At 51.9% G+C, this 23561-nt stretch overlaps 1 protein-coding gene across 1 annotated transcript; it reads left to right on the top strand.

Annotated features, from left to right (window-relative positions):
• The first annotated feature begins 14662 nt into the window (after positions 1-14662).
• On the top strand, positions 14663-19696 carry GJB3 (gap junction protein beta 3). The gene is made up of 2 exons (XM_037061489.1): positions 14663-14947; positions 18355-19696. The coding sequence occupies exon 2, from the start codon at positions 18389-18391 to the stop codon at positions 19196-19198; it is 810 nt and encodes a 269-aa protein (XP_036917384.1). The 5' UTR covers positions 14663-14947; positions 18355-18388; the 3' UTR covers positions 19199-19696.
• The last annotated feature ends 3865 nt before the right edge of the window (positions 19697-23561 follow it).

The following is a 23561-nucleotide window of genomic DNA, read 5'->3' as shown; positions in this document are numbered from 1 at the left end:
CAGCCTGAGGGCCCCGCGGGGAGCAGGATAACCCTCTAGAGAACATTTCAGTTATCCCACTCTTATCCTCGGCCCTGCCCACACTCTCAAGCCCCCCACCCTGCCCTCAATACCACTCTCAGACCTTTCTACCTCCACCTTCTTGAAAACTCTTTGCTCGGCTTAGGCCCCTGCCATCTTTCTCTTCCACCTTCTGCCGGCCCACCTTGCTGCCACCTACTTCTCATTCCTTAGAGACTTCAGCACATGACTCAGGGTTTCCTGGTATTCTCAGGGCCACGGGGACCACCTGTGTGTCACTCTGTCCTTTTCATTCCATGCACTCCTATTCCTTCATGACCTCCTCCTCCTCCACTCCATTTAGCTGCCCACTCACAGGGCCACACCCCGGATTTTGTCTTCACCCAGAACTGCTCCACCTCTAGAACCTTCCAATGACTTCAAATCAACCAATATTTATTGTTCACTTTCATGTGATAAGCCCCCTACTAGATGCTGAGGATTCACCTGAGAAGAATCAGACACAGTCCCTGACTTCATGGAGCTTCTATTCCATGAAGATAAAAGCTGCTAAACTCACGGTGTGCTGGAAAGCACAGGGGTTCTAGGAGAGGGGGAAGGTAGATCCAACACCAGGCATCCAGGAAAAGGTTCCCTTAAGCTGACACCTAGAAAAAGAGGAGGATTTTGCCAAGCAAAGTGGAGAGGGGACTCCAGGCAGAAGGGATAGCCCATGAAAGGTGAGGGGTCAGGCTGAAGTAGACGGAGGCTAGGTCACACAGGGCTTTCTTTATACAGCCCTGTTAATGCTTCTGGACTTGATCCTAAGGACAATTCAAAGTCACCGGAGAGATTTAGCACCGAAGTGACATGATGTAATTTGCAGTATCTGTGGTGACAGTTCAGAGAAAGGAGCCCGAGCAGGGTTGTCTCTCTGGAGTCTGCCACTAATAATCCAAGTGAGAAGCCACAGTAGCCTAAACTAGGGTGTGCACAGTGGGGATGGAAAGACGTAGCTGGATTTAAGAAATGTTTGTAAGATAAAATCAGAAAGACCTGGTGATTTGATTGGGTGTGGGGATCAGTTAGAGACAGGATGCAAAGACGCCTAAGTTTCTGGCTCTGGGTGGTGGAGCATTTACCCAGGGGAGGAGCAGGTTTCGGACAGGGTTGAGTCTGAGATACAAATGAGCTGTCCTCTTCATCTCCCCTCATTCATGGACCATCTCAGCACTTAGCTCCTTGTGTCTCTTTACCATTATGCTTATTATCATTCCTGATGCCTTCACATCCAACAGCTTGACCTCTCAGTTCCCTGACTTCCTTGCTTCTAACAATCTTTTTCTCCACCCATTGAACTGACCCACATGAGTGCTCACACCCTAGACCTTTTCTGCACCAAGAGCGGCATCATCTCCTGTGTCTCCAACTCACTTGCTCTGGTTCCCACTCTAGCAACCCCTCTGCCCTGTCTACTGACCGTCACTATCTCACCATCCATCACCACTTCACACCCTCCTTTCCATTCCCATCTTGGATTCCAGGGTCCCCCAGGGGATTGCTGACTTGTAGACATCCTCTGCTCCTTCGCCTTTCGGTGCTTCTATAATTACTCACCAGGCAGGACCCTAACTCTGGTTAAGCCCAAGCACCTGCGCCAGAGCACCCAGAGAATCATACAACAGAACAGAAAGATTTCAATGGCAACTTCTGACCACAAAGCTCAATTGGGCATTCAGCACCTCTAAGGAATTCTTCATTTTCCTAACACTTTAACGCTATTCTCAAAAATGACTTTATCATGCCTTTTCCTCTCTCCCTAGACCTCTGACATCCATTCTCCAAATCTTCCATTTCAGCTGACAGCCAGGCATTGTCCACTTCTGGAAAACAGACGTGATAGGCAAGCACTAATTTATCCACACACCCCAAATCTGCCAGCCTCCTGGTATGAGTGCCCATTCACTCTGCCTTCCCCCCATACCATGGATGAGGTGTCCCTCTCTGGACACATACCCTCTGCTTGCATGCTGGGTGCCCCCACCTCTCACTTACTCTGGCCTGGGTTCCACAGTTGTTGCCTCATAATCCCCTCTCTGTAAATGTGCTTTAATGTTTTCCTCTCTCCCTTTGCTTAATCCCCTCTTAACAACATCCTTCTCCAGCTACTGGCCCTTTTACAGAAAACAAAATCCTCCAAAAGCCACCTATACTTGCTGTCTCCACTTTCTCATCACAGTTCCCTATTCTAGTCAGGACCATTCGTGTCGAGGTCACCAGTGGCCAACAAGCTACCAAATCAAAATGGTCAGTTCTTCACCCGCATCTTGCTCCCTCAGCAACATTTGGCCATTGGGAGCTCCCTCCTGAACAGCAGCTTCCCTTGACTCTGCGGCGGCACTCTCTCCTGGCCTTCCCCCACCTCGCCAATGGGTCTCTCTCGATCCCCATCAAATGCCTTCCTGTTCCCTTGCTGATCTCTAAGAGCAGGATGCCCCAGAACCCAGTTCTCCGCCCTCTTTTCCCCTCTGTACATGTACCCATCTGTGACCACATCTGGTACCATCTACAACACCGCCTGCAAACTGATGACTCCCACCTGTACATGTTGAGAGCCAGCCACTCCCATGAGTTTTAGACTCATGTATCCAAGTTCCTACTGGTCCTCCAGAATAGAACTCCTAATCCCCCCCACACACAGATTTATGTTGCCTCCCTGCCCTCCCCACCTTGGAAGATGACATCCCCCTGCACCCAGCTGTTCAATTAACAGACCTGCGTGTCTCTTTCTTCCTAATTATATCCCCCATTAATTAGCAAGTCGCGTTAGATATAATTCCAAAATATGTTCAAAGTTCACTCCCTTCCTACCATCCCGAGTGCTTCCGTGCCAGGCCAAGCCACCTCACTGAACACCTGGATACCAGCCCCAGCCGGTCCCTGCCCCCGCTCTTGCTTCCCTGCATTTCTTGCTCCATGAGGCAGCCTGAGACATCTCTTTATCGTGTAAATCAGATCAATCAATTCACTTCTTGCATAAACCTTCCAAGTGTCTTCTCATCATGGCCATAAGAATGAAAAAAAAAAAAAAAAAAACTCCTTCCCACAGCCTGCAAGTCTCTACATGGTTAGGCCTTGGCTACTTCTCCAAACTCATCTCCCTGGGCTCTCCCCTTCCCGCAGGCCCTGCCCGCACTGGCCTTCTCCCATCCCAGGGTCTTTGCACTCACACAGCTGTGTCCTCTGCATCCGCGTCTCAACCCAGACACCCTCTCCCCCAGGAGGCCGTTACTGATCCACCCCCCCCCAGATGAAGTGCACACCCCACACCACTACTCTCTACCACGTGGCCCCATTTTATCTTCTTCGTAGCATTTACTAGTAAATGAAATGTTCTTGTTTGTTTATGTGTTTATTCTCTGTGTCATTGCACCAGGATGAGCTCCTTGAGAAAAGGGATTCGATCATGTTCCTCTTTTACCCACCAGCATCTATAACAGAGCTTGATGTGCAGCATAGTAGGCACTCAGTTAAAATGTGTCAACTGACTGAGTGATTGACACCCAGATGGAAACGTGTAGGAGGCTGTTGGGTAGAAGGTGGAAAAGAACCAGTCAGGAGATATGGATTTGGGAATTGTCAGCAAAATGCCTGAATATGACATAAAATTTTGCTCCAAAATTACCCCTCAGGTGGGAAGGATTTGTCTTATATTCAAGTCCTTCTAAAATCAATATTAGGATACATGCTCTCAATTACTGCCTTTTGAACAACAAAACTCTCTTGGGGGGAAACTCATTAGCCTGAAATAACCTCAATCAAAGAAATTTTGGATTTTCATGGAGGTCTCTTGGCAGAACAAAGAAAAAAAGTGGGAGCAAACACATTACACATAGATTCAATCATTATTCCTGGGGGTGGTGCAAGTATTGTCTTTTTCAGCAAAGCCCATTAACAAAATTACTTGAACAATAAAGGAAGTGATTATGTTGTAGGGATGATAAATACACACCTACCAGATGATTTGTTTTGAATTTATGCAAATCTCACATTATGCAACCAGGCTTTTGTGGCAAAGAATAAAGCTCCCCGCATCATACCCAGCTTGAAAAAGTGTATATCACCAATATTTGGGCAAAAATAGAGTTTGTGTGTTCTGTAAAAGATTAATTTTGGTCAACCAAACTCTAATGCCATTGACGCAGATGTTAAAAAATGTTAAAAGCTTAAATAAAATTGCTTCATGAACTACGAGTGGAGAAAATAATACGTCTTACTACACTGTTTAGATCATGTGATTTTTTAATGCATAACAAACCAAGTCAATACATTATTTCAACCATGCTAAAGTTTAAGTGTTCCAATTAGCCCCCAAACTTTCTGGAGGGCCTCCTCATTGGAGGGAATAGAGGGGCCGGTTTTTATTTGGAGTCATCTTAGATTTGGGCTTCTATGGTGGGTGGCATCATAAACCTTGAAAGTGGCAGGTACTGAACAGGGACTTTGGGGGGGAGATGAGACGATGCTCTAGGGTGCAGGCTCAAAGGCCAGTTGGAGTGGGTGCAAGCCAGCAGAAAGGGGACTATGGGGTAAGCTGATATCATAGACACCCAGAGAATAGGATGTCACAGAAGCCAAAAGACAAGTGTTCTGGAGAAGCTTCTAACACTAAGAGGTTCTAGAAGGGGCATGTCTAGCGAAGCAGAACGTCACCGTGAGGGTCAAACTGCCATGAGTCCAATCAGATGGGCTGAAAAGCGCTCACCAGGTGAACAAAGACGCTCACTGATATCCACAGCAGGACAGTCATCATAGAGATCCAGGTGCCAGTGAAAAGAGGGCACAGGGAAGGCCAGGCAAGCAGTGACAGCAAGTGTGGACAACTGATTGGAAAATGGCTGCAAGAAGCAGAGAAAATGAAAGGGTGTTCGTCGCAAGGGAATGGAGGCGGTCAAGAAAAAAAAAATTTGTACACTGAGAGAGAATTGGCAATATTTAAATGATGGTGAGATAAATTCAGTAGAGGGGAAAGAAGGTCAAGGACTCCAAGGGAGCCAGAGGGAATGAGAGGCAGAGCCCAGATGGAGGAGGAGGCTCAGGCTGCAACAGGAAAACCACAGGTGGGCTATCCTAACGGGAGGGAAGGAGGAAACGGTGAGACAGGTGCAGTCATCCCACTCTTAGCCACAGATTCCCTCCCACTTAGCTCTTTCCTCAACATCTGTTCACGTTTGTTCAACAGATCAACAGGCAACCTCCTGTATAGACACCTACAGACCCCACCCTGCAACCTTCTCCATGTCTGCCAGACCCCTCCATTTGCTTCCTTCTGTATCCAGCCCGAACTTGAGCTCCACCATCTCCCACCAGATTGGGAGGTGTTCCCATGTCATGGGAGAACTTCTACATGGATGTCTGCCCTCCCTACTAGACTGCAAGCTCTATGAGGGCAGGACCAGTACCGTTAGACCCCGCACTATGCTGGGCATGCAGTAAAAGGGTCATAAGTAATTCCTGGGATATAATGAGTGGAATGAATTGCCATCCAACCAACATCCCCATTGTCCCTCTGTCCCTCCTGCTTAGCAAAACTCCAGGCCCAAATCAATCCAATTGTGCTTTACCATATCTACACCCTGTGCTGGGTTCTGTAGAGCGAATCACACAGAGTGAGGCCACTGCAGATTCCTGTTCTCCGGCACAGTCTGACCATCCTCATCCTTCACCTGCTTTGATCTCCCTGGTGTTTTGCATGGGGCTAGCCTTCTCAACCTTCTACACTCCCCTCAAACCTTCTAGACAGTTCCATCTTGGTTTCACCCCACTTCTCAAAAAAAGCAGAAGCTGTATGAGAAGAATGCTCTCCCGTCAATGGCCATCAGACCCACAGACCATTCAGTGCCCACACAAGTCCTCCCTCCTTTCCCCCCACACAGTAGAAAGTGCTGAGCCCACTCCTATTGATGCTCTAATCTCCCCACCTGTGCTCACGGTCCCCTGTTACACCACCTCTCTATACTCTCTGGTCTTTTCAACCTCTAACCCTCTCCGGCTCTCTCAGCATTCAAGCGTGTTCACCTCTCTCTCATCCAAACAAGAAATAAAAAAACCTTCCTGACCTCATGTGTTCCGCAGCTCTCTCCTTATCTCTCTCGGTTTTCACCACTGTGCCCTCTGAAACAGAGGTCTGCACTTATTTAGGCGACTTCCTCACCTCCCACCCACCCCACAGGTCCAGTCTGTGTCCCGCCACCCCACTCAAACCACCCTGTCTTTGCCCAGTGCACCTACAATTCCTTGGTCACTAAGCCCAGTGGGTATTTCTAGCCCTTGTCTTGTGCAATGAGCCATTTAACAGAGTAGATGGCCCTCCCTCTTGAACCTCTTCCAAGTGCCATCAACACTTTATGTGTTTTGTCCACCCAACGCTTCTCCCTCCCTCTAAACTGGGGTGCTAAAGGCAACCGCCCCTCGACCTCAGGCTGGGTAGGTACTCCAGGTGAGGCCGCTCAGTATTCTTCCACAGGTTACTTGAGTCCTTTCTAAGGGAAGCATGTAGCCACCAAACTTGGGAAGATATGAGCTCAGAGCTGCTGGTGACCATGAGCAAAGCTTTGTGCAAAAGCCTACCAGTACTTGGAGAGAAAGAAACAACGGGTAAGACAATCAGGAGAGAGGCCCTAGACACATCCAGACACATCCAGACCTGGCTCCAGCCAGGCACTTTCAGATCCCTGAGGTGTTCCTGCCCTTCCCACGTTTCCACAAACCAGCCAATTCCCCTTTGTGCCCCAATGCATCCAACCTGGATTTCTGTCTTCTGCATTCGAGAGCACTAATCAACACACCCACGCTTCACAAAACATCACCCTTCTAGGTTCCTGCCAATCAACCCCTCCTCAATCTCCTTCAACACCACCACGCTCACCCTTCCCTGGGGAGGTCCTCGGGGCTCTGTCTCAGGCTGTCTGATCTCTGCGGTCCCCACACCCTCCCTGGGTGAGCCTGCCCTCTCTCATGGTCTTCATCACCACCTGCGCACTGCTGACACCCAAATCATCCCTCCTCTGACTTTTAAAAAGTGTCTGTGTTGTGATCAAATATACATAACATGCAGTTACCATTTTCACCATTTTAAGTGTACAATTCAGTAGTGTTAATTATATTAACAATGTTGTACGGCCATCACCAATATTTCCAGAACTTTTTCATCACCCCTAGTGATTACTCTGTGTCCTTTAAACAATAACCACCGTTCACACCTCCATCTAGCCCCTGGTAACCTCTAACGACACTGTCTCTGTGAATTTACCTATTGTACATGTTTCACATAAGTGAAATCATACACTACCTATATTTTTGTGTCTGACTTATCTCCCTTGGCAAATGTCTTCATGATTTATCCATACCGTAGTATGTATCAGAATTTGATTCTCTTTTATGGCTGCATAATATTTTATTGCACGGATTCATCCCATTCTGTTTCCCCATTCCTCCTTTGTGGACATTGGTCTTGGCCACTGTGAACAGAGCTATTACGCACATTCATGGACAAGTATGGGTTTGAATCCCTGTTTCCAGATCTTTCAGGTGTGTACCTAGACATAGATTTGCAGGGTCACATGGTAACTCCACATTTCACTTTCTGAGGAGCCGCCAAACTTCTGGCAGCAGCTGCACCGTTTTGCATTTGCACCCACAGTGCACAAGGGTACCCACCGTTCTCTTTCCTGAAGCCCAGTGCCCTGCATCCAGCTGCCCCTGCACATCCTCAGACCACCCCAGCCAGGCATGTGGATGCAGAGAAAACTTAGCTTGTGAAAACAACCAGCCCTGAACCACACCCGACGTCTGAGGTTCTGGGAGGCTTGGTGTCAGGCCTTAGGTGAGGCCCAGGGATGGAGTGTGGGATGGGGCGAAACTGTCTGTTGTGTGCTTGCATCATCAGAAGGGGTTTTTACAGGTCGTGTCAGAAAGCCCCGATGGCTCGTCCAAATGGCTGGATTGGACTATCGTGTACAAACCCACATGTCCTTTAGCCAGCTCCAGACACAACGACCCCATCATTTTCTTCCGCCACCCCAACCTTCTCCTGTCCTTGTGCCCTGGCTCGGCTTGTGACACACCCTCTACTCAGGTGCCTATGTCAAGACCTCTCCAATTTACAAGACAGAGAGTTCAAGGACCATGGGCCTGCAACTCAGACCCAGTCTAGGCTCTGCTCCCCAGTATCCAGTGCCTGCCACCTCCTCGGCCCAGGGTCGAGGCTCTGGAAGTTCCCACACGGCAGATGGCAGGCGGATGTTAGGCATACTGCATGTGCCTAACCCCCCACTGGCTTCCCCAGCCACCTGATACCCCACACCCCTTGCAGCTCAAAGGACAGCCCCCAAAAGTAGCCTCCTCCCATCCAAGAGGGAGCAAAGGCTGGGTGAGGCCAGACAGCCAATCCTTTAGTACCCGGGGTATTGGCCTGTGGGCGAGGAGGGGAGACAGATGAGGCCTGGTCAGTAAAGACTTCATGGAGGAGGGAAGGTGGCCAGGGAGGAACTTCTGGAGGGTACAAGGATGGGATGCTAAGCTAGGAGGGAACTGATGAAGCAGCAAACAGCTGCTGTGTGCTGGCCTGGGACCGGAACTTGGCGTGCTTGGCAGGTTTCAGTCACTTATTCTGTAAGTTCTTTGGTCTACAAGGTGCCAGGCACCGCTTTAGGTGCTGGGAGGACACCCGGGGACACAACAGACAAAAATCACTGTCCTTGCAAATTCCAGCAATGGGGAAGACGACAAGGAGAATAAGCAAAATATGAACTATGTTATGTGATTATAAAGCTAAGGGGAAAAATAAAGCAGGAAGGGGTTAACGGGTATTGTGTGAGGGGAACTGCAATTTGAGTTGGGAAGGCCAGGAGCAAGCCAGGCAGAGATCTAGGGGAGAGTGCACCAGACAGAAGGAAAGGCAAGTCCACGGGCACTGAGGCTGGGGCAGACCCCATGAGCACCCGGGAGAGCAAAGAAGCCAATGAGATGGGGCGGCAGGAAGCCAAGAGGCACGAAAAATGAGGCCAGAACTTTTGTTTGAGGCCTGAGGAGGATGGACAAGCTCACACAGGTTCCTTCAGGCCATCCTGATGCCTTTGGCTGTCACTCTGAGTAAGCAGGGAGCCAATGGAAGCATTTTGAACAGAAAGGGGTGTGGTCTCCTCTGTGGCTGTTGTTGGCAACAGATGAATGGGGCCAAGGGATAAAGCAGGGGGACCAGTTCTGGGCTATGCAATAATGTGGGGGAAATGATTCATGGCTTAAAGCTTAAAGGATAACATGAATGTGAGAAGTGGCCAGATCCTGAAAATATTTTGAAAGTACCCCTGAACTGATTCACTGGCCCTGAATGCCAGGTATGAGAAAAGAGTCAACAATGACTCTGAGGTTTGGGGCCTGAACTGGTAGGTGAGAAAAACTGCCATTTACTCAAAGCATAAGGGAGAGGGGAAGGTTGGAGAGGAGAATTAGGAGTAGGCTGCCAGATAAACTACAGGCCATCCAATGAAATGTAAATGCCAGATTAAGAATAAATAAATAACATTTTAGCATATGTATGTCCCATGCTCTATCTGAAATTCAAATTTAACTGAGCATCTGGTTTGGGGGTGTTGTTGTTGTTGTTTGTTTGTTTTCTTTGTTCCTAAATCTGGCAACCCTGAGGAGCAAGGAGCTTAATTCGGGACAGTGTAAGTTTGTGACTTCTACTAACTATCCACAGGGGAAGTTGAGAAGCAGATGCGTGCAGTGGTCTGGAGTTGGGTAAGTAGGAAGTTGTCAGCCTAATTTTGATATTTCAAGCCTGAGACTGGATGACATTCCCAAGACACCGAATGGAGACCGAGAAGAGAGTCCTAGGCACTTGGCCCGGGGCACCCCCATATTTAGGGAGATCTGGAGAAACCAGCAAAGGAGACTGAGAAAGAAAGCCCAGAAGGGAAGAAAAAATGGGTGAGTATGATGTTCTGGTAGCCAAAGGCTGCTGGGAGTGCAGGGAAAGATGAGGGTTGAAACTTGGCCATGGGGTAGCTATGGGAATGTTGGCCAGAGCAGTTTGGGTGGTCCATGAGAAGCAAAAAAACCCTGACTGGAGTGAATTCCAGAGAGCAGAGAAAAGCAAAAAAAAAAAAAAAAAAAAAAATGGAGATAATGAATCAAGACAACTCTTTTGAAGAGTTGTGCTATAAAGGAATGGAAATAAATGGGGCAAATGCTAAAAAAAGTGGGATCAAGGGTTGTTTATTTGTTTGTTCTGAAGATGGAGAAACACCAGCATATTTATTGTGATGGGAAAGATTCAACGAAGAGCAAAAGAGCAGTGACGGAGGAGAAAGACAGGCGGTGGCGGGAGGTCCGGGCGGGTGAGGAGGGGTGGGGTCCAGCGCATGGGCAGAATGGCTGAACCCTGATGGCAGCTTAGAAAAGTCACGCATCACCTCCTCTCTCTAAGGATACAGTTGTGCCGGCAGAAGTTGCACATGTCTCGGGGTGTCTTAGAAGGAAAGCAACATTACAGCCTGAGCCTGGGACACCTCTTCCCCCCTAGTCGCAGCCCCAGACATGCTGGGGCAAGGCTGGAAGTCCCCCCGGCTTGGCCTGTGTTCCAGTGGGTTCTACCTGCTCCGCCTCTCCACTCCATGGAAGAGAGGGCCTAGGCCCCTGCTGCACACGCACAAACACAGGGACAATCCCAGCCAGAGGGACAAGGCCCCGCCCCTTCCTGGGAAGCCCCTGCCTGAGGCTGAAGCAAACTTGCAGACACAGATCTGAGGGCAAGACCAGCCTGGGCTGGAAGAAGTACAGTGACAGGCTGAGGACTTGCCACCCCCAGAGAGCAGGTGTGTGTCGGCCCTAAGGGAAGTGGGGGTGGCCGGGACAGCTGCCAAGGCCCGGGTAGAGCGAGGCCTTCCCCTGCGGCTGGGGGACGGCCTAGATGGCCTCCCACGCAGCAGTCACCCTGCCGGGGAGCAGGGCTTTGATGTGGGCAACAGGGCCCCAGAGCCTCTTCCTGGAATGGGGACTCTCCCAGCCTCCTCTAGAAAGGGCAAAGGCCGGCTGTTGGGGTCACTGCCGAATGTCAGGAGTAAGAGGGCAGCACCCAGAAGGGTGTGAACGATCGGACCTAGGCAACAAAATCACCGGGTCACCAGGGCAGAACAATCCCACTGCACACAGAAACACTGCCACCCGCCAGCACCTCACACACAGCCACCATTTCACAAACCCCCAGCAGCCACCTCCGCAATCTCATAATCCCACACATTTACAACCACACACACACCACATGCACACACGCACACCCCATGCTGCCCCTTTAACACACAGCTACCCAATCTCAAGTAGAAACAGCTCACACACATAACCCTATGTGCGGCCAACATGTACTCTGCATGTATCAATTGTAACTGGGCACGGGCTACTCCCAGGCCCTGGAGGTGGAGCGGGAGCGTAACCAGCGAGCTCCCCACTCTCTGGGAGGCAATTTCAGGGGGGCTTCTGAAGAGTCACTGCTGAGAAGTGGGGTGAGATAGCTTCAGAGGGGGTGACCAGCCAATACTCTACAAGAAGCTGAGACCTCGGTGAGGAGGAGGAGGAGCCTGCCAGGTGAAGAGCAGGTCAGGTGGAAGGAACGGCAGATGCAAAGGCCAGAGGCCGGACTGAACAAGGCTAGCGTGACTGGTGAGCAGAGATCAAGGGGACATGTGGTAGGAGGTGAGGCAGGATCCGGTTACCTGGGACGTTGCAGGCCAGTGTCAGGAGAGTGGGTGTTAGTATAAAGGTTAGTAAGTTACCACAAGGTTTTATAGGGGAATGGCATGATCTGACTAATATTATTGAAGCACTACTTAGCTAGAAGAAACCATGAGAGAAAAAACTCTTTTTTAGTTCTCAGAGTGGGGAAGGCATTTCTGGTCATGAGCAAAGCAAGAAACCATAAAAGATAAGATTGATACACTTGACTATATCAAAAAATATTTAACTCTATAAAACATCAAAATACACGTGTCAAACTGGGAGAGAGGCATCCTTTCCATTTGTACCACTGACAGAAGGCTTATTTCTTTAATATGTAAAGAGCTCCTAAGAAATAAATAATAAAGAAGTCAATCATCCAATTGAAAAATGAGCAAGGGCAAAGCACAGTTCACGGGAAAAGACACACAGGCTTTTAAGTGTATGAAAAGATGTTCATTCTCACTCCGAAGAGAAATGCAAATGGAAACTATAATGAGATGCCACTGGCAAGGATCGTTCGGCTTTATAATGTTCTGTATTGGCAGGAATCTGAGAAAACAAGCCCTCTGTGTCTACTGGCAGAGTAAACAGATACATCTGTGGAGGGGAGTTAGCGACATTTAGCAAAATTTTAAATGAGTGTACAACTTTAACTAAAAACTTCCACTTCTAGAAACACATCTAATGGACATAATAAAAAAAATTTGATCATCCTGCTTTGTCCAAGGATATTTGTTGAAAAGGTTTTTATAATGGAAGTAAATACAGAATTGGAAACAGCCTTACTTTCTATTACTACAGAATTGATTGCATGTATCATGGTATTTACACTATTCAGCTGCTGTTTTGGTGGTGGTTGTTGCTTTGGTTTGGGGGAGGTTTTTTTGTTTTGTTTTGTTTTGTTTTTAGGCAGCTCTATCTCTACTGATAAGGGAAAATAGAATACCATTCAGCTATTTTTAAAAAGAATGAGCTGGTTCACTAGCTGCTGAGAACAATGTGCTATACTTTTTAAACAAACACAGTGAAGTACAGCACGCGTGCATAGCATGCCTCCACCAGGCAAATGCATGAAGGAGAATGTCTTTGTAGTCGGAGATGCACAGTTGATCTCAGGAAGGAAAAGCAAGTAACTAGAAACCTGCTGGTCGAGGGGCAGCCCTGGCTACATAGTCTGATGCTTGGAGAGAAGTCAGGAGTCAGGCCGCAAACGTAGGGTTCATCACTGAGTGGATGGCATCGGAAGCCCCAGGATTGGGTGAGCTGACCCAGGAGCCAGGAGGCTGAGCCCTGGGACGTCCCCACATGAGACCAGGATGGCAGGCCTCCAGGGTACAAAGGAACAGAAAATATGGTATCAAGGAAGCCAAAGGAAGAAAGTGTCTTGAGCAGCAAAGGGTGGTCAGCTGTGCAGGTGCTTCTGGAGGCCCAGGAGGATGTGAACACAGAGGCGACAATTCCATTTACCATCACAGAGATCCACGGTGACCTTGACGGGGTTGTCTTTAGTGACAGGGTAGGGACAGAAACGTTGTTCAAACGGGTCGAAGCGTGGCCGGGAGGTGAGGAAGTGGGGATCTGATTTTGCTCTGAAAAGCAGCGGAGCAGCAGGTGGTCGGGAGCAGGTGGCAGAGTCACGGACCCCGTCATACTCAGGTCCCCACACCAGTGAGTGCACAGAACCACCCGGACCACCCAGCACTGCTGAGTCTCAGGACGATTTTCAAGGCCATGACCTAGTGACTGGGGAAGCCTCCGGAGGCTGGCTCTGCTCTGAGGATGGGCAAGTCGCCTGACCTCTCTGCGCCTCAGTTTCCTCATTTATAAAAGTGGGAAAGGTCACACCATCATCAGCCGGCAGTGTGAAGATGAAGTGAAGCCCGCAGGACACTGCCTGGCAGCCAGACGTCTCAGAGCTGCCGAGGCTGTTAGTTCTCGGTCACAGAGACTGGCGGCCTTTTTCACCTCACGGCGGCTCACAGAAACCATTGACTACAATGCTGCAGCACACCAAAATATATATACTTTTTCCAACCTGACAAAAATAGGTATAATTTTGATTCACTAACACTGGACAGCTATTGTTGGGTTGGCTATTGTCCTTTTTTTTATTTTTTATTTTTTTAGTCTAAGGCATAAGAGGTCCGTGCCTGGGACTAACTAGTCAGGTATCACATGTTTTAAAAATTCTTGTGGGCACACAGGTTGAAAATCGCTGCTCTATCACAATGAGTAGGATGACGGTGTGATTAATCTTTGGGGGCTTAGGAGAGTAAAGGGGTGTGCCGTTAGTTACACCAGAGCCACAGGCATTCGTGAGCAGTCCTGGGGAAAATGAGTCACTCTTGTGCCAGCAACATCATCGCTGCGGAGCCTGCGAAGGCTGAAGCTCTACATGACTAAGGGCCCGGGACTCCTCAGGGAGACCAGGGACACCAGGGTTTCTTCCTCGGACAAGGCTCTCAGTTTCCTAATTAGGGCACGCTAGTAAAGGAGACACAGCGTCCCAGTCCGCAGAGCCCAGCCAGGCGCAGGCCTGCCTCCCTCGGCAGCGGGGGCACCCACCCACCGCACCCTCCTCCCACAGGATTTGCCCACTGCAGGAACTCCACTCAATGACAGGACCCACTTCGCCCCTTCCCACCCGGGGTTCTCCAAGGCGCACCCGCTTCGTCTGAGGACGACACAGCCTGAGGCACCAGGCCGTGGAGGACCGGTCGTGCTGGCGAGGCAGGTCCCCAAGGGTGCCCCCACGCGGGGTCGAGGCCGGGCGGGGACGGTGACCTGCAGTCTCAGTGGTAAGGCGCGTGGGTGAGTCGTGATTGCAGCCCGTCCCGGAGCCAGGGCACTAGACAATTTATCGTGCTTCACGCCCCTAATCTCATTGGAGACTTTGCAACAGCCCTGCCCATGGCCACGGATGCCCCTGCTCACAAGAAAAAGCCGGGGCTCCCTCCTGCCCAGGTTGCCCCGGGAACCCGCGGCCGCGTGGGGGGCTAGAACCCGACCCTCTCAGCCCTGCAGGCGCCGGGCTCCTCCCCCGACCCTCCCTCCTCCGCCGTCCCTAGGGTGTGCCTGCCTCCTCCAGCGCCTCCTCGCCACTGCGGAGCCTCTGCTGCGGGCCTCCAGGACCTGGGGTCCCGGCCCCTCGCTGGCCGCGCTGCTGCGGGTAAGTGCCGCGTGCGAGCGCCCCCACCCGGCCCCCCGGACGCTGAGCGCCCGCCGGACGGGTCCTGCCCGCCCCGCCAGGCAGAGGATGGGGACGCGGGGAGCCGGGTGATGGGGGGGCCTCCCCAGCGCATCCTCTGCCTTCGTGCCCCTCGATTCCAGGAGGTAGTCGGGGCTCCAACTGCTGGGAGGTCCCCAGACACCGCCCCTACGTCTGCAGGCTCCCAAGCTGCCTGAAATGACAGAAAAAAATGCGGGAGGCGGGTCTCCGGAGGGAGGAAGTGTAGTGTTTTAGATTTTGTTGGAAACCCGCGAAAGCGAAGGACCAACTTCGGTTACGCGGATTTTCGACTGCGCGGGGTTGGCTCGCCGCCTCGTTCACGATGGTCAAGTGTAGTTGTGTCCTCGGGGTGGGGGGGGGGCCGCGGGCGGGACCCAGCGGGCACAAACGCTGGACAGCGCTCGGTCCAGGCGCTGGGGAAAAACGGGCGGCTGGGAGCTGGTATTGGGGGGCCACGGGTGGAGGGGAACCAGAACCGGTTCCACCAGTCCAGGGCCAGGGCTCAGAGGGAAATTCTTTGCTGGTGAGTCCGTCCCTGGGGTGTGTCAGGCAGGACTGGGCAGACGGGGCGGTGGGGGGGGGGGTGCAGTGTGGGGGCTGCGCCGCGTGGGCTGCCATGGGCAGGGGGTCAAGCGGAAGCTCGTGGCAGCCTCCCTCTCCTCCCAGGGCTGGCGCGCAGGGCTCCAACCTCTGCCTCAGTTTCCTCCAACTTCCACCAGGTGAGTGGCAGGCTGGGGAGCAATTGGTCTCATGCTTCTGACAACAGCCCCAGAAAGCAGGACCTGTTTCCCTTTAGAGACACAGGCGTGGAGTCGGGGAGTTGGGGAGTTCTTGGAAGTCACCCCGCAGTATGCGGCAGAGCTGAGTGAATTGAATCAGGTGTGACCCCACGCTCCACGCACATCCCACTGCCGCTCCCCGAAGGTCAGGTGTTAGAAGCAGAGACTAGGAGGGTGTCCAGGGATGGGATCTTCCACAGTCACCCCGTCCGGTCCCAGATTCTCAGAGAAGAGGCGTCAGGGGGACTGAAGCACAGAGAGGGAACTACTGTTGCCTTGTCTCCAGTGAAGGGAAGTCCTTCCCCCAAGCCACCTGGTCCAGACTGCCCCTTAGGGCTCCAGCCCGCACGCCCAGCCCCTCCCTCCAAGCGGCCTCCCTAACAGTTCAGCAGTCGTCCGTTCGTTGGTTCAACGTGTATTGAGTATCCACTACGTGCCCAACACTGGGCGCTAATGGAGCAGTGAGCAAGACATTCTAGTGCGAGAGACAGTACAATAAATAATTTAAAAACTGTAAATACTTTCACTTCTAGGGGTGAGTAAATGCCATAAAGAAAATAGAGCAGGCAGGAGCAGAGTGACTGAGAGGGAATGGCCCTCTCAGATCCAGGGTTTTCCAAGGAGGCCTCCAAGGCAGCGATGTCCAACTGGTGGGCCACGAGAGTCTTTAAAACATGCCGTACCTGGCTAGTTAGTCTGGGGCACTGACCTCTTTTCCCTCAGATTGTCAAGTAAGAAATGACAACAGCCAACACAACACTAGCTGTCCGGAGTGAATGAATCAAAATTCTACCTACTTTTGGGTCAGATTGGCAGTGTTACAGGATTCTAGTAATTAGTTTACATGGGCCGTGAGATGAAAAGGTTGAAAACCACTGCTGTACAGAGATGCTTGAGCAGAGGCCTCAGTGATAGGAAGGATCAAGCTACGCGTGCAAGGTTCTGGAGGAAGAGCATTCCGGACAGTGGGAAAAATTACAAAGCTCTCGAGGTCCCCAGGGTGGCTGGAGTGGAGAGAGGCAGGGGGACAGACAGTGTAGGAGAGGAGGGTGAGAACGTAGACTCTGGGGGCATCTAAGTGTCATAAGAGTTTTAAACAAGGGAGTAACAGGATCCAATTTCATGGGCTTTTGGGGTACAGGAGCCACAGTGAAAGGCCAGGGAAGAATCCGTAGCAATTACATCAGCAAGGGCTGATGGTGGCCTAGACCAGGCTAGTGGCAGTGGAGAGGTGAGAAGTGGCTAGGCAGGGGGTAGACCAGCAGACACCATGTTCAGAGCCACAGACCCAGCTCCAAGAGCTCTTGCATGTGCATACAGACCCCCGAGTACACACACACACACACACACACACACACACACACGGGGCCACATGTCGTCACACCCATGGCAGCATCCAGACACAAGGTGCTCTCAGACAGACCTGCCCATCCACACCCTCTGAGTCACTCCAGGGCTGAGGAAGGTGTGTGATCTGGAGGCGTGAACGAAACATGTTTCTGTCTGCACCACAAAGCCCTGGCATCCAGCGTGGCCAGGGCGGCTGGGCTCCCCTGGGGCCTGGCACAGGGAGCAGGGAGCTCTACCTAGCTCTTTTTCTGGATCTGTCATTCCCCCAGAGCCAGACCATCACCCCACTTCACACACCCCTCAACATGAAATGGGCTCCCAGCTTTGCCACCTGCTGGCTATGAGGCCTTGGAGAGGTTAGTCCCCCTCTTCCAGCCTCAGTGTCCTCTCTGGAAAATAAGAGTCAACCCCAGCCTCACAGGACAGTAGCAAGGCATCAGCAAGGTAAGTTCCAAGAAGCTGGACTGAGGCAGACATCCAGCAGAGAAGGGGAGAGAAGATGGTGGTCAGCACAGCCCTGGCACCCACAGTCCAGCCTTGAATCCAACTCTAGGGTTTTTTAAACATGTTTTTATTTAATGATTTGAAAGAGAGAGAGAGAGAGAGAAAAACATCAATTTGTTGTTACGTGTATTTGTGAATTCACTGGTTGATCCTTGTGTGTGTGTTCCCTGACCAGGGATCGAACCCACGACCTCGGTGTATCAAGACCACACTCTAACCAACTGAGGAACTTGGCCAGGGCGTCCAACTCTAGTTTTAAATGAGTGGCTAGACCCGTCTGCATTCCACAAGTGGCCGGCATTTATTGAGCACTTACTATGTACTAAGTGTTTTTGCAACCCTTATCTTCATCTGTAAACAAGGAGCATAATAGTATCTACCTCATGGGGTTGTTATAAGGATTAAGTGAAATCCTGCATATAGTGTTTAGCTCTGTGCCTGGCTCATAGTAAATAATAAATGGTAACTGTTGTTATGAGCAAGTGCACATTCTCTTCCTCCTGGTACACTAGCCCTGTGACTTTGGGAGGTCACTTACCCTCTCTGCCTATGTATCTGTGCTTTAGGAAGGAAAATATTTCTGATCTCATAGGGCCTTTGCAATGACCAAATGAGTCTACCCGCATAAAAAGCTTAAAACAGTGCCTTGTACAGAGTAAAAGCTTGATCAATGTCACCTATCCGTTAACATGGTTTTTCCCATTATTCCGTCAGTTGTGCAAAGCCCTCGACACCCCTACCAGGCACCATGGACTGGAAGACGCTCCAGAGCCTGCTGAGCGGCGTGAACAAGTACTCCACGGCATTCGGGCGCATCTGGCTGTCGGTGGTGTTCGTCTTCCGCGTGCTGGTGTACGTGGTGGCCGCAGAGCGCGTGTGGGGGGATGAACAGAAGGACTTCGACTGCAACACCAAGCAGCCGGGCTGCTCCAACGTCTGCTATGACCACTTCTTCCCCATCTCCAACATCCGCCTCTGGGCCCTGCAGCTCATCTTCGTCACCTGCCCCTCGCTGCTGGTCATCCTGCACGTGGCCTACCGCGAGGAGCGGGAGCGGCGGCACCGCCAGAAGCACGGGGACCAGTGCGCCAAGCTGTATGACAACGCAGGCAAGAAGCACGGCGGGCTGTGGTGGACCTACCTGCTCAGCCTCGTCTTCAAGCTCACCATAGAATTCCTCTTCCTCTACGTGCTGCACACTCTCTGGTATGGCTTCAGCATCCCGCGCCTGGTGCAGTGCTCCGTGTCGCCGTGCCCCAACACTGTGGACTGCTACATTGCCCGGCCCACCGAGAAGAAGGTCTTCACCTACTTCATGGTGAGCGCCTCTGCCATCTGCATTGTGCTCACCATCAGCGAGATCTGCTACCTGATCTTCCACAGGGTCCTCAGAAGCATGCGCAAAAACAGGCCCCCAGGGGGCCGCAACCCCAGATCCTCAGCCAGCCGGGCCTCCACTTGCCGCTGCCACGGGAAGCTGGTGGAGGCTGGGGAGTTGGTCCCGGACCCCCACCGTGACAAGCTGCATGCTTCGGCACCCACGCTGACCCCCATCTGACCGCAGGCTGGGAAGCAATACTATGTCTGCTGATGGGGACAGGTCAGGAGGTACCGTACCCATGGAGGGGTCCAACAGGTGCTGGGTGCCCCCACTCTGAATTCACCAAGCTATCTAATTTTCTTGTAGGCAGATACTTTTTGAACTCTGGGCACTGTGCTGAATACCTGAGTATAGGTCACACCACAGTCCCAGTGCCCACCCTCGGGGGGAGACAGACTTTGAATGTGCTTGAAACAAGCTCATTAACTACTGTGCAAGGGGACACGTGGGGCACTCGTGGCAGGGCTTCCACCTAACCCAGGAGGGGGTGATTAGGCCAGGCTTCCCTGGGGCAATACTGTTCAAGGGGTGAGAGGTGCCTCCCAGAAGAGAGAACGGCAGGGGCAGAGGTCTGGAGGTCACAAGAAGGGAGATGCTTGCCCTGGGCTGGATGCACCAGACCAAAAAGAGTTTTCCTTCCCTCGGAAGAAGCACCCAGATCCCTGTGGTGCAGAGGAAAAATCCTCCCAGTAGCAGGAGGTCTGGAGTCCTGAGAACTGATTTGGAAAGAGGAGGAAGAGGCCCTGGCGACACCACCCCTCCTTGCGGCACCCAGGGATCCTCTGAGTCACCACTGCGCTCAGAGAAAGTCCCCTCCCCCGACTCCACTCTCTCAGCCTCAGGAAGCTTTGCTCCCACCTTTCCCCACAAATTCGCTCCATCTGGCGCCAGCCTTTCAGAGCCTGCTCCGTGGGACTCAGGTGGATGTCCTGATGAGAACATCCCTGTGGCAGTTTCCTCAAAATCAATAAAGGCTGTGTTTTATACAGATTGGCTCTGTCCTCTGTTCTCCCACAGTCCCACCCATAAGACCCTGAGGACAGGAAAGGTGGCTCTCTAAACTAGGGAGAAGCCAGGGTGTAGGCTGAAGGTAGATTTGGGCTGGGATTGACAGGTGGGAGCTGGCGTGGAACCTACTGTGATTGGCCGTGTGGACACAAGAGGGCGCCATACTCCCACTACAACCAGGCTTCTAGCCCTTTGGAGGAAGACTGTCCTGGCACACACACAATCACTGCCTTCTCATTACAGACAAATCACAGTCCCTGCTCCGCGTAACCCAGTCACTGTCTTTACAACCGCATTCCCACCTTGTGTACACAAAACCCCTGTTAGTCATACTCTGGATCCTTGGACACTCTCCCAACGGGCCAGCTGTCTCCTCCGAAGGCACGTGGTCCCAGCCTCACCCAAGCATTATTCAGCTCTTTTCATTTTTCCTGAGTATTTTTTCCACACTGGCCCCTGGCAGGATGCTGGGGCTGCACAGGGAGTAGGAGCAGAGCCAAAAGAGCCTGGGGGAGCCAGAAGCATACTCATCTGCATTGACAGCCCTCTGGGGTGGCTCACAGCCCTGCCCCCAGTGCCATGGGATGCCCTGAAATTTAGGGGACACCAACACCGACATCCAGACCTGAATACGAAGAATACGAGGTGCAAAGTTTGTACTGACCTGGAGGAACATTTAGTAACTATTAAAGCCAAGGCCAGGAGCCAGAAGTCCGGGAGGCAGTCAGCCAAGAGCCAGTGCAGGCAGGGAGGGGTCGGGTCACCGTGCAGAGAGAACAGGCTGCTGTTCACCTTCGCTCTCAAGGGTGGCCATCAGTGAGAGGAATACGCCAGCCCAGCCCAAGGGCCCAGGGTCGGGCAGACACCCCCCCACCCCGGGTCTGAATCACAGCTCATCAGGTTACAGCTGGACGAGCTCACGGAACCTTGTCACCAGTACAGTGGGGCCTTTATCAGTCAAGGTCCTGGCAGGAAACAGGTGGCACATTCAAACAAAATAACTCCAAAGAGTTCCGGGACGGGGGCTGTTTTTGAAGGTCTGGGCATGATTGAGGAGATCCATGACGGGCGACTGAGGTATCTGGGGCTGGTACCAGGGTAGCAGTGGACAGGACTGACACACAGGAGCCGTGGGCTGTGACCAAACAAACACCCTGACTCCACTCTGTCATCGCCCGCTCACATGCCGGTGGGTCCCAGGGATCCAACCAGAAGCCAGAGGATAAGGGCGCCTACCGAGGCGGTCAGCCTCCCAGGGCACAGAGCAGGGTGGAGCGGGGGCAGCTAGAGCGGAGGGGCAAAGGGAACGTATCCATGCCAGCACTCAGGGCAGAACCTAGGGTTGTTGCAGCAATAAAAGGAGACGCTGTTGGTAAAACATGAGTGCAGAGCTAACATATTCGGTAAATATCCAGGTTCAACCGTGCTTAGGAAAGTCTGCCTGCGGCCCAGGCCCTGAGGTGCCTCAGGCCCAGCTTGAACTGGCGGTTGCAAAGGTCGCAGGGACAGGTGATCTCTATCCACTGGCCACCATGCATTCCAGCATCTTCCAGGACATTTCGGCCCGCTGGCCAAGGGTGGCTTAGCAATCAGAGCAATCGGAGAAAATCATTGGCTACCCCAGCCTGCATTGAGCTTCCAGCCCGACCCTGCTTCTCCAGGCTGCAGGCCAGGACCATGGATGAGGATGTTCCAGCCCTGGACGGCCTGCCTTTGGCCCGAGAGCTACTTTGAGCATCACAACTCACTATTCTCATCCAGTAAGTGTTGGGCTAATATTCATCACCCAGCGTCCCCAGCACACATCACTGTCACCACAAGACAGCACTCACCGCCCCTTGGCCTTCTCCGCTCAGGGTACACACCTCTATTTCCTCCTCCCTGTTGCATGAGAATTCACTTGCAAGCTTCCTTCAATCGTGCCTATGATAGATTTCAACTTCATACACACAGCCTTCAAGTCTACACACCTGCTGCACGATGTAACAGCTGCCCTGCAGCCCTAGGTAAACAGGAGGTTGTTTTGTATTCATCGCCGTGGTCCAAGACTCACTATGAACTAAATGTTTGCATTCCCCCCAAATTCAAGTTGAAATCCTAACCCTCAATGTGTTTGTATTAGGAGGTAGCACCTTTGCGGAGTGATTAGGTTGTGAGAGGGGAGCTCTCACGAATGGGATCGGTGTCCTTATGTGAGAATAGGCATGAGCCCTGGCTGGTGTGGCTCAGCAGACTAAGCTCCCACCTGTGAACCAAAAGGTTACCAGTTTGATTCCCAGTCAGGGCCCATGCCTGGGTTATGAGCCAGGTCCCTGTTGAGGGGGAGGTGTGTGCAAGAGGCAACCAACTGAAGTTTCATACACTGATATTTCTCTCCCTCTCTTTCTCTCTTCCTTCCCCATAAAAATGTATTTTTTTAAAAAGAGACAGAGGCAGGGGAAGGACGCTCTTTCCCTCTCCTCCATGTGAGGAAAGGCGGTGAAGACAGCCCTGTGTAAACCAGGAAGAGGGCAGTCACCGAGAACCCAACCATGCAAGCACCTTGATCTCAGACCTACAGCCTCCAGAACACTGGGAATCTGCTTCTGTTGTTGAAGCCCCTCAGTCCATAGTTCTCTGTCACTGCGGCCCCAGCCGACTAAGACTCCCCCGTCATCTCTCACCTGGATTACTGCCACAATCTCCCTCCTGCCTCCCTGGGAAGCAGACCCCGAGGAAGAGTGAGGAGCACAGGTGAGAGAGGACGTTCTGGGGAGGAAGACCCGTGAATGGAAAGGGGACAAAGTAGACAGAGCAGCAAGACCTGTGGCAGGGAGCTCTGTGTCTGGACCAAGATGGTCTCTTGGAGACATCTGCACTCAGCGGTAATGGTTGGGCTCACTCATTGCCTGGGGCCACCCCAAGCAGAGCCTGGCCACACCTGGACAGCTGAAGCAGACCTGAGCGTGTTAATAAAATGGGAAAAGTCAGTGTTCGTGCTGCCTGTCACCACCAGAACCAGTGAGTAGTGACCAGCATTGAACCTTCATGGGCACTCTGTTCGGATGGCCAGCAATCTGAGAAGATAGCGGGTTATGTACCTTCCTAAACCGTCTTAATGTGTCATTTCAAGCTGCCCTTCTTACAAGAAGAAGGAAGGGTAAGGAGTCTGGGTTGATAGGACTAGAGTTTCGGTCTGGAGGTGATTTTCCTAGGACTTCTTTACTTGTTGATCCACAGTCGTTTATCGGCATCACTGGTGTTCCCTCCCTGAACACAATGGCTCAGATACCACCTGCATGACGTGCAGACCTCCTGGGCACAATGGCTGAATTGCTGGCCCCCTTTGGAAAGTATTCATGCATTCCAGTTCCTGGAATAACAGCCTTCCACATGCATTAATCACTTAAGCCTATCAACAAAGGCTTACAATCTTTAACGTTTGAGTTCCCCTATCATTAACAGCAGGAGGTTGTCTGCTGACCGGACTCCACACCGCTGGGCAGTAAGGCCTATACGAACGGGGTGGCGGGGGGGGGGGGGGGGGGGGGGG

This window comes from Sturnira hondurensis, unplaced genomic scaffold (assembly GCF_014824575.4).
Source record: "Sturnira hondurensis isolate 20B ecotype Veracruz unplaced genomic scaffold, ASM1482457v3 Scaffold0013381, whole genome shotgun sequence".
NCBI classification, from domain to species: domain Eukaryota; kingdom Metazoa; phylum Chordata; class Mammalia; order Chiroptera; family Phyllostomidae; genus Sturnira; species Sturnira hondurensis.
The sequence above is the reverse complement of the archived record's forward strand: the minus strand, read 5'-3'. Positions and strand labels throughout refer to the sequence as shown.

Bases quoted from the DNA above. Each gene is read 5' to 3' on its own strand.
- GJB3 (XM_037061489.1), top strand. From the start codon at position 18,389: ATGGACTGGAAGACGCTCCAGAGCCTGCTGAGCGGCGTGAACAAGTAC.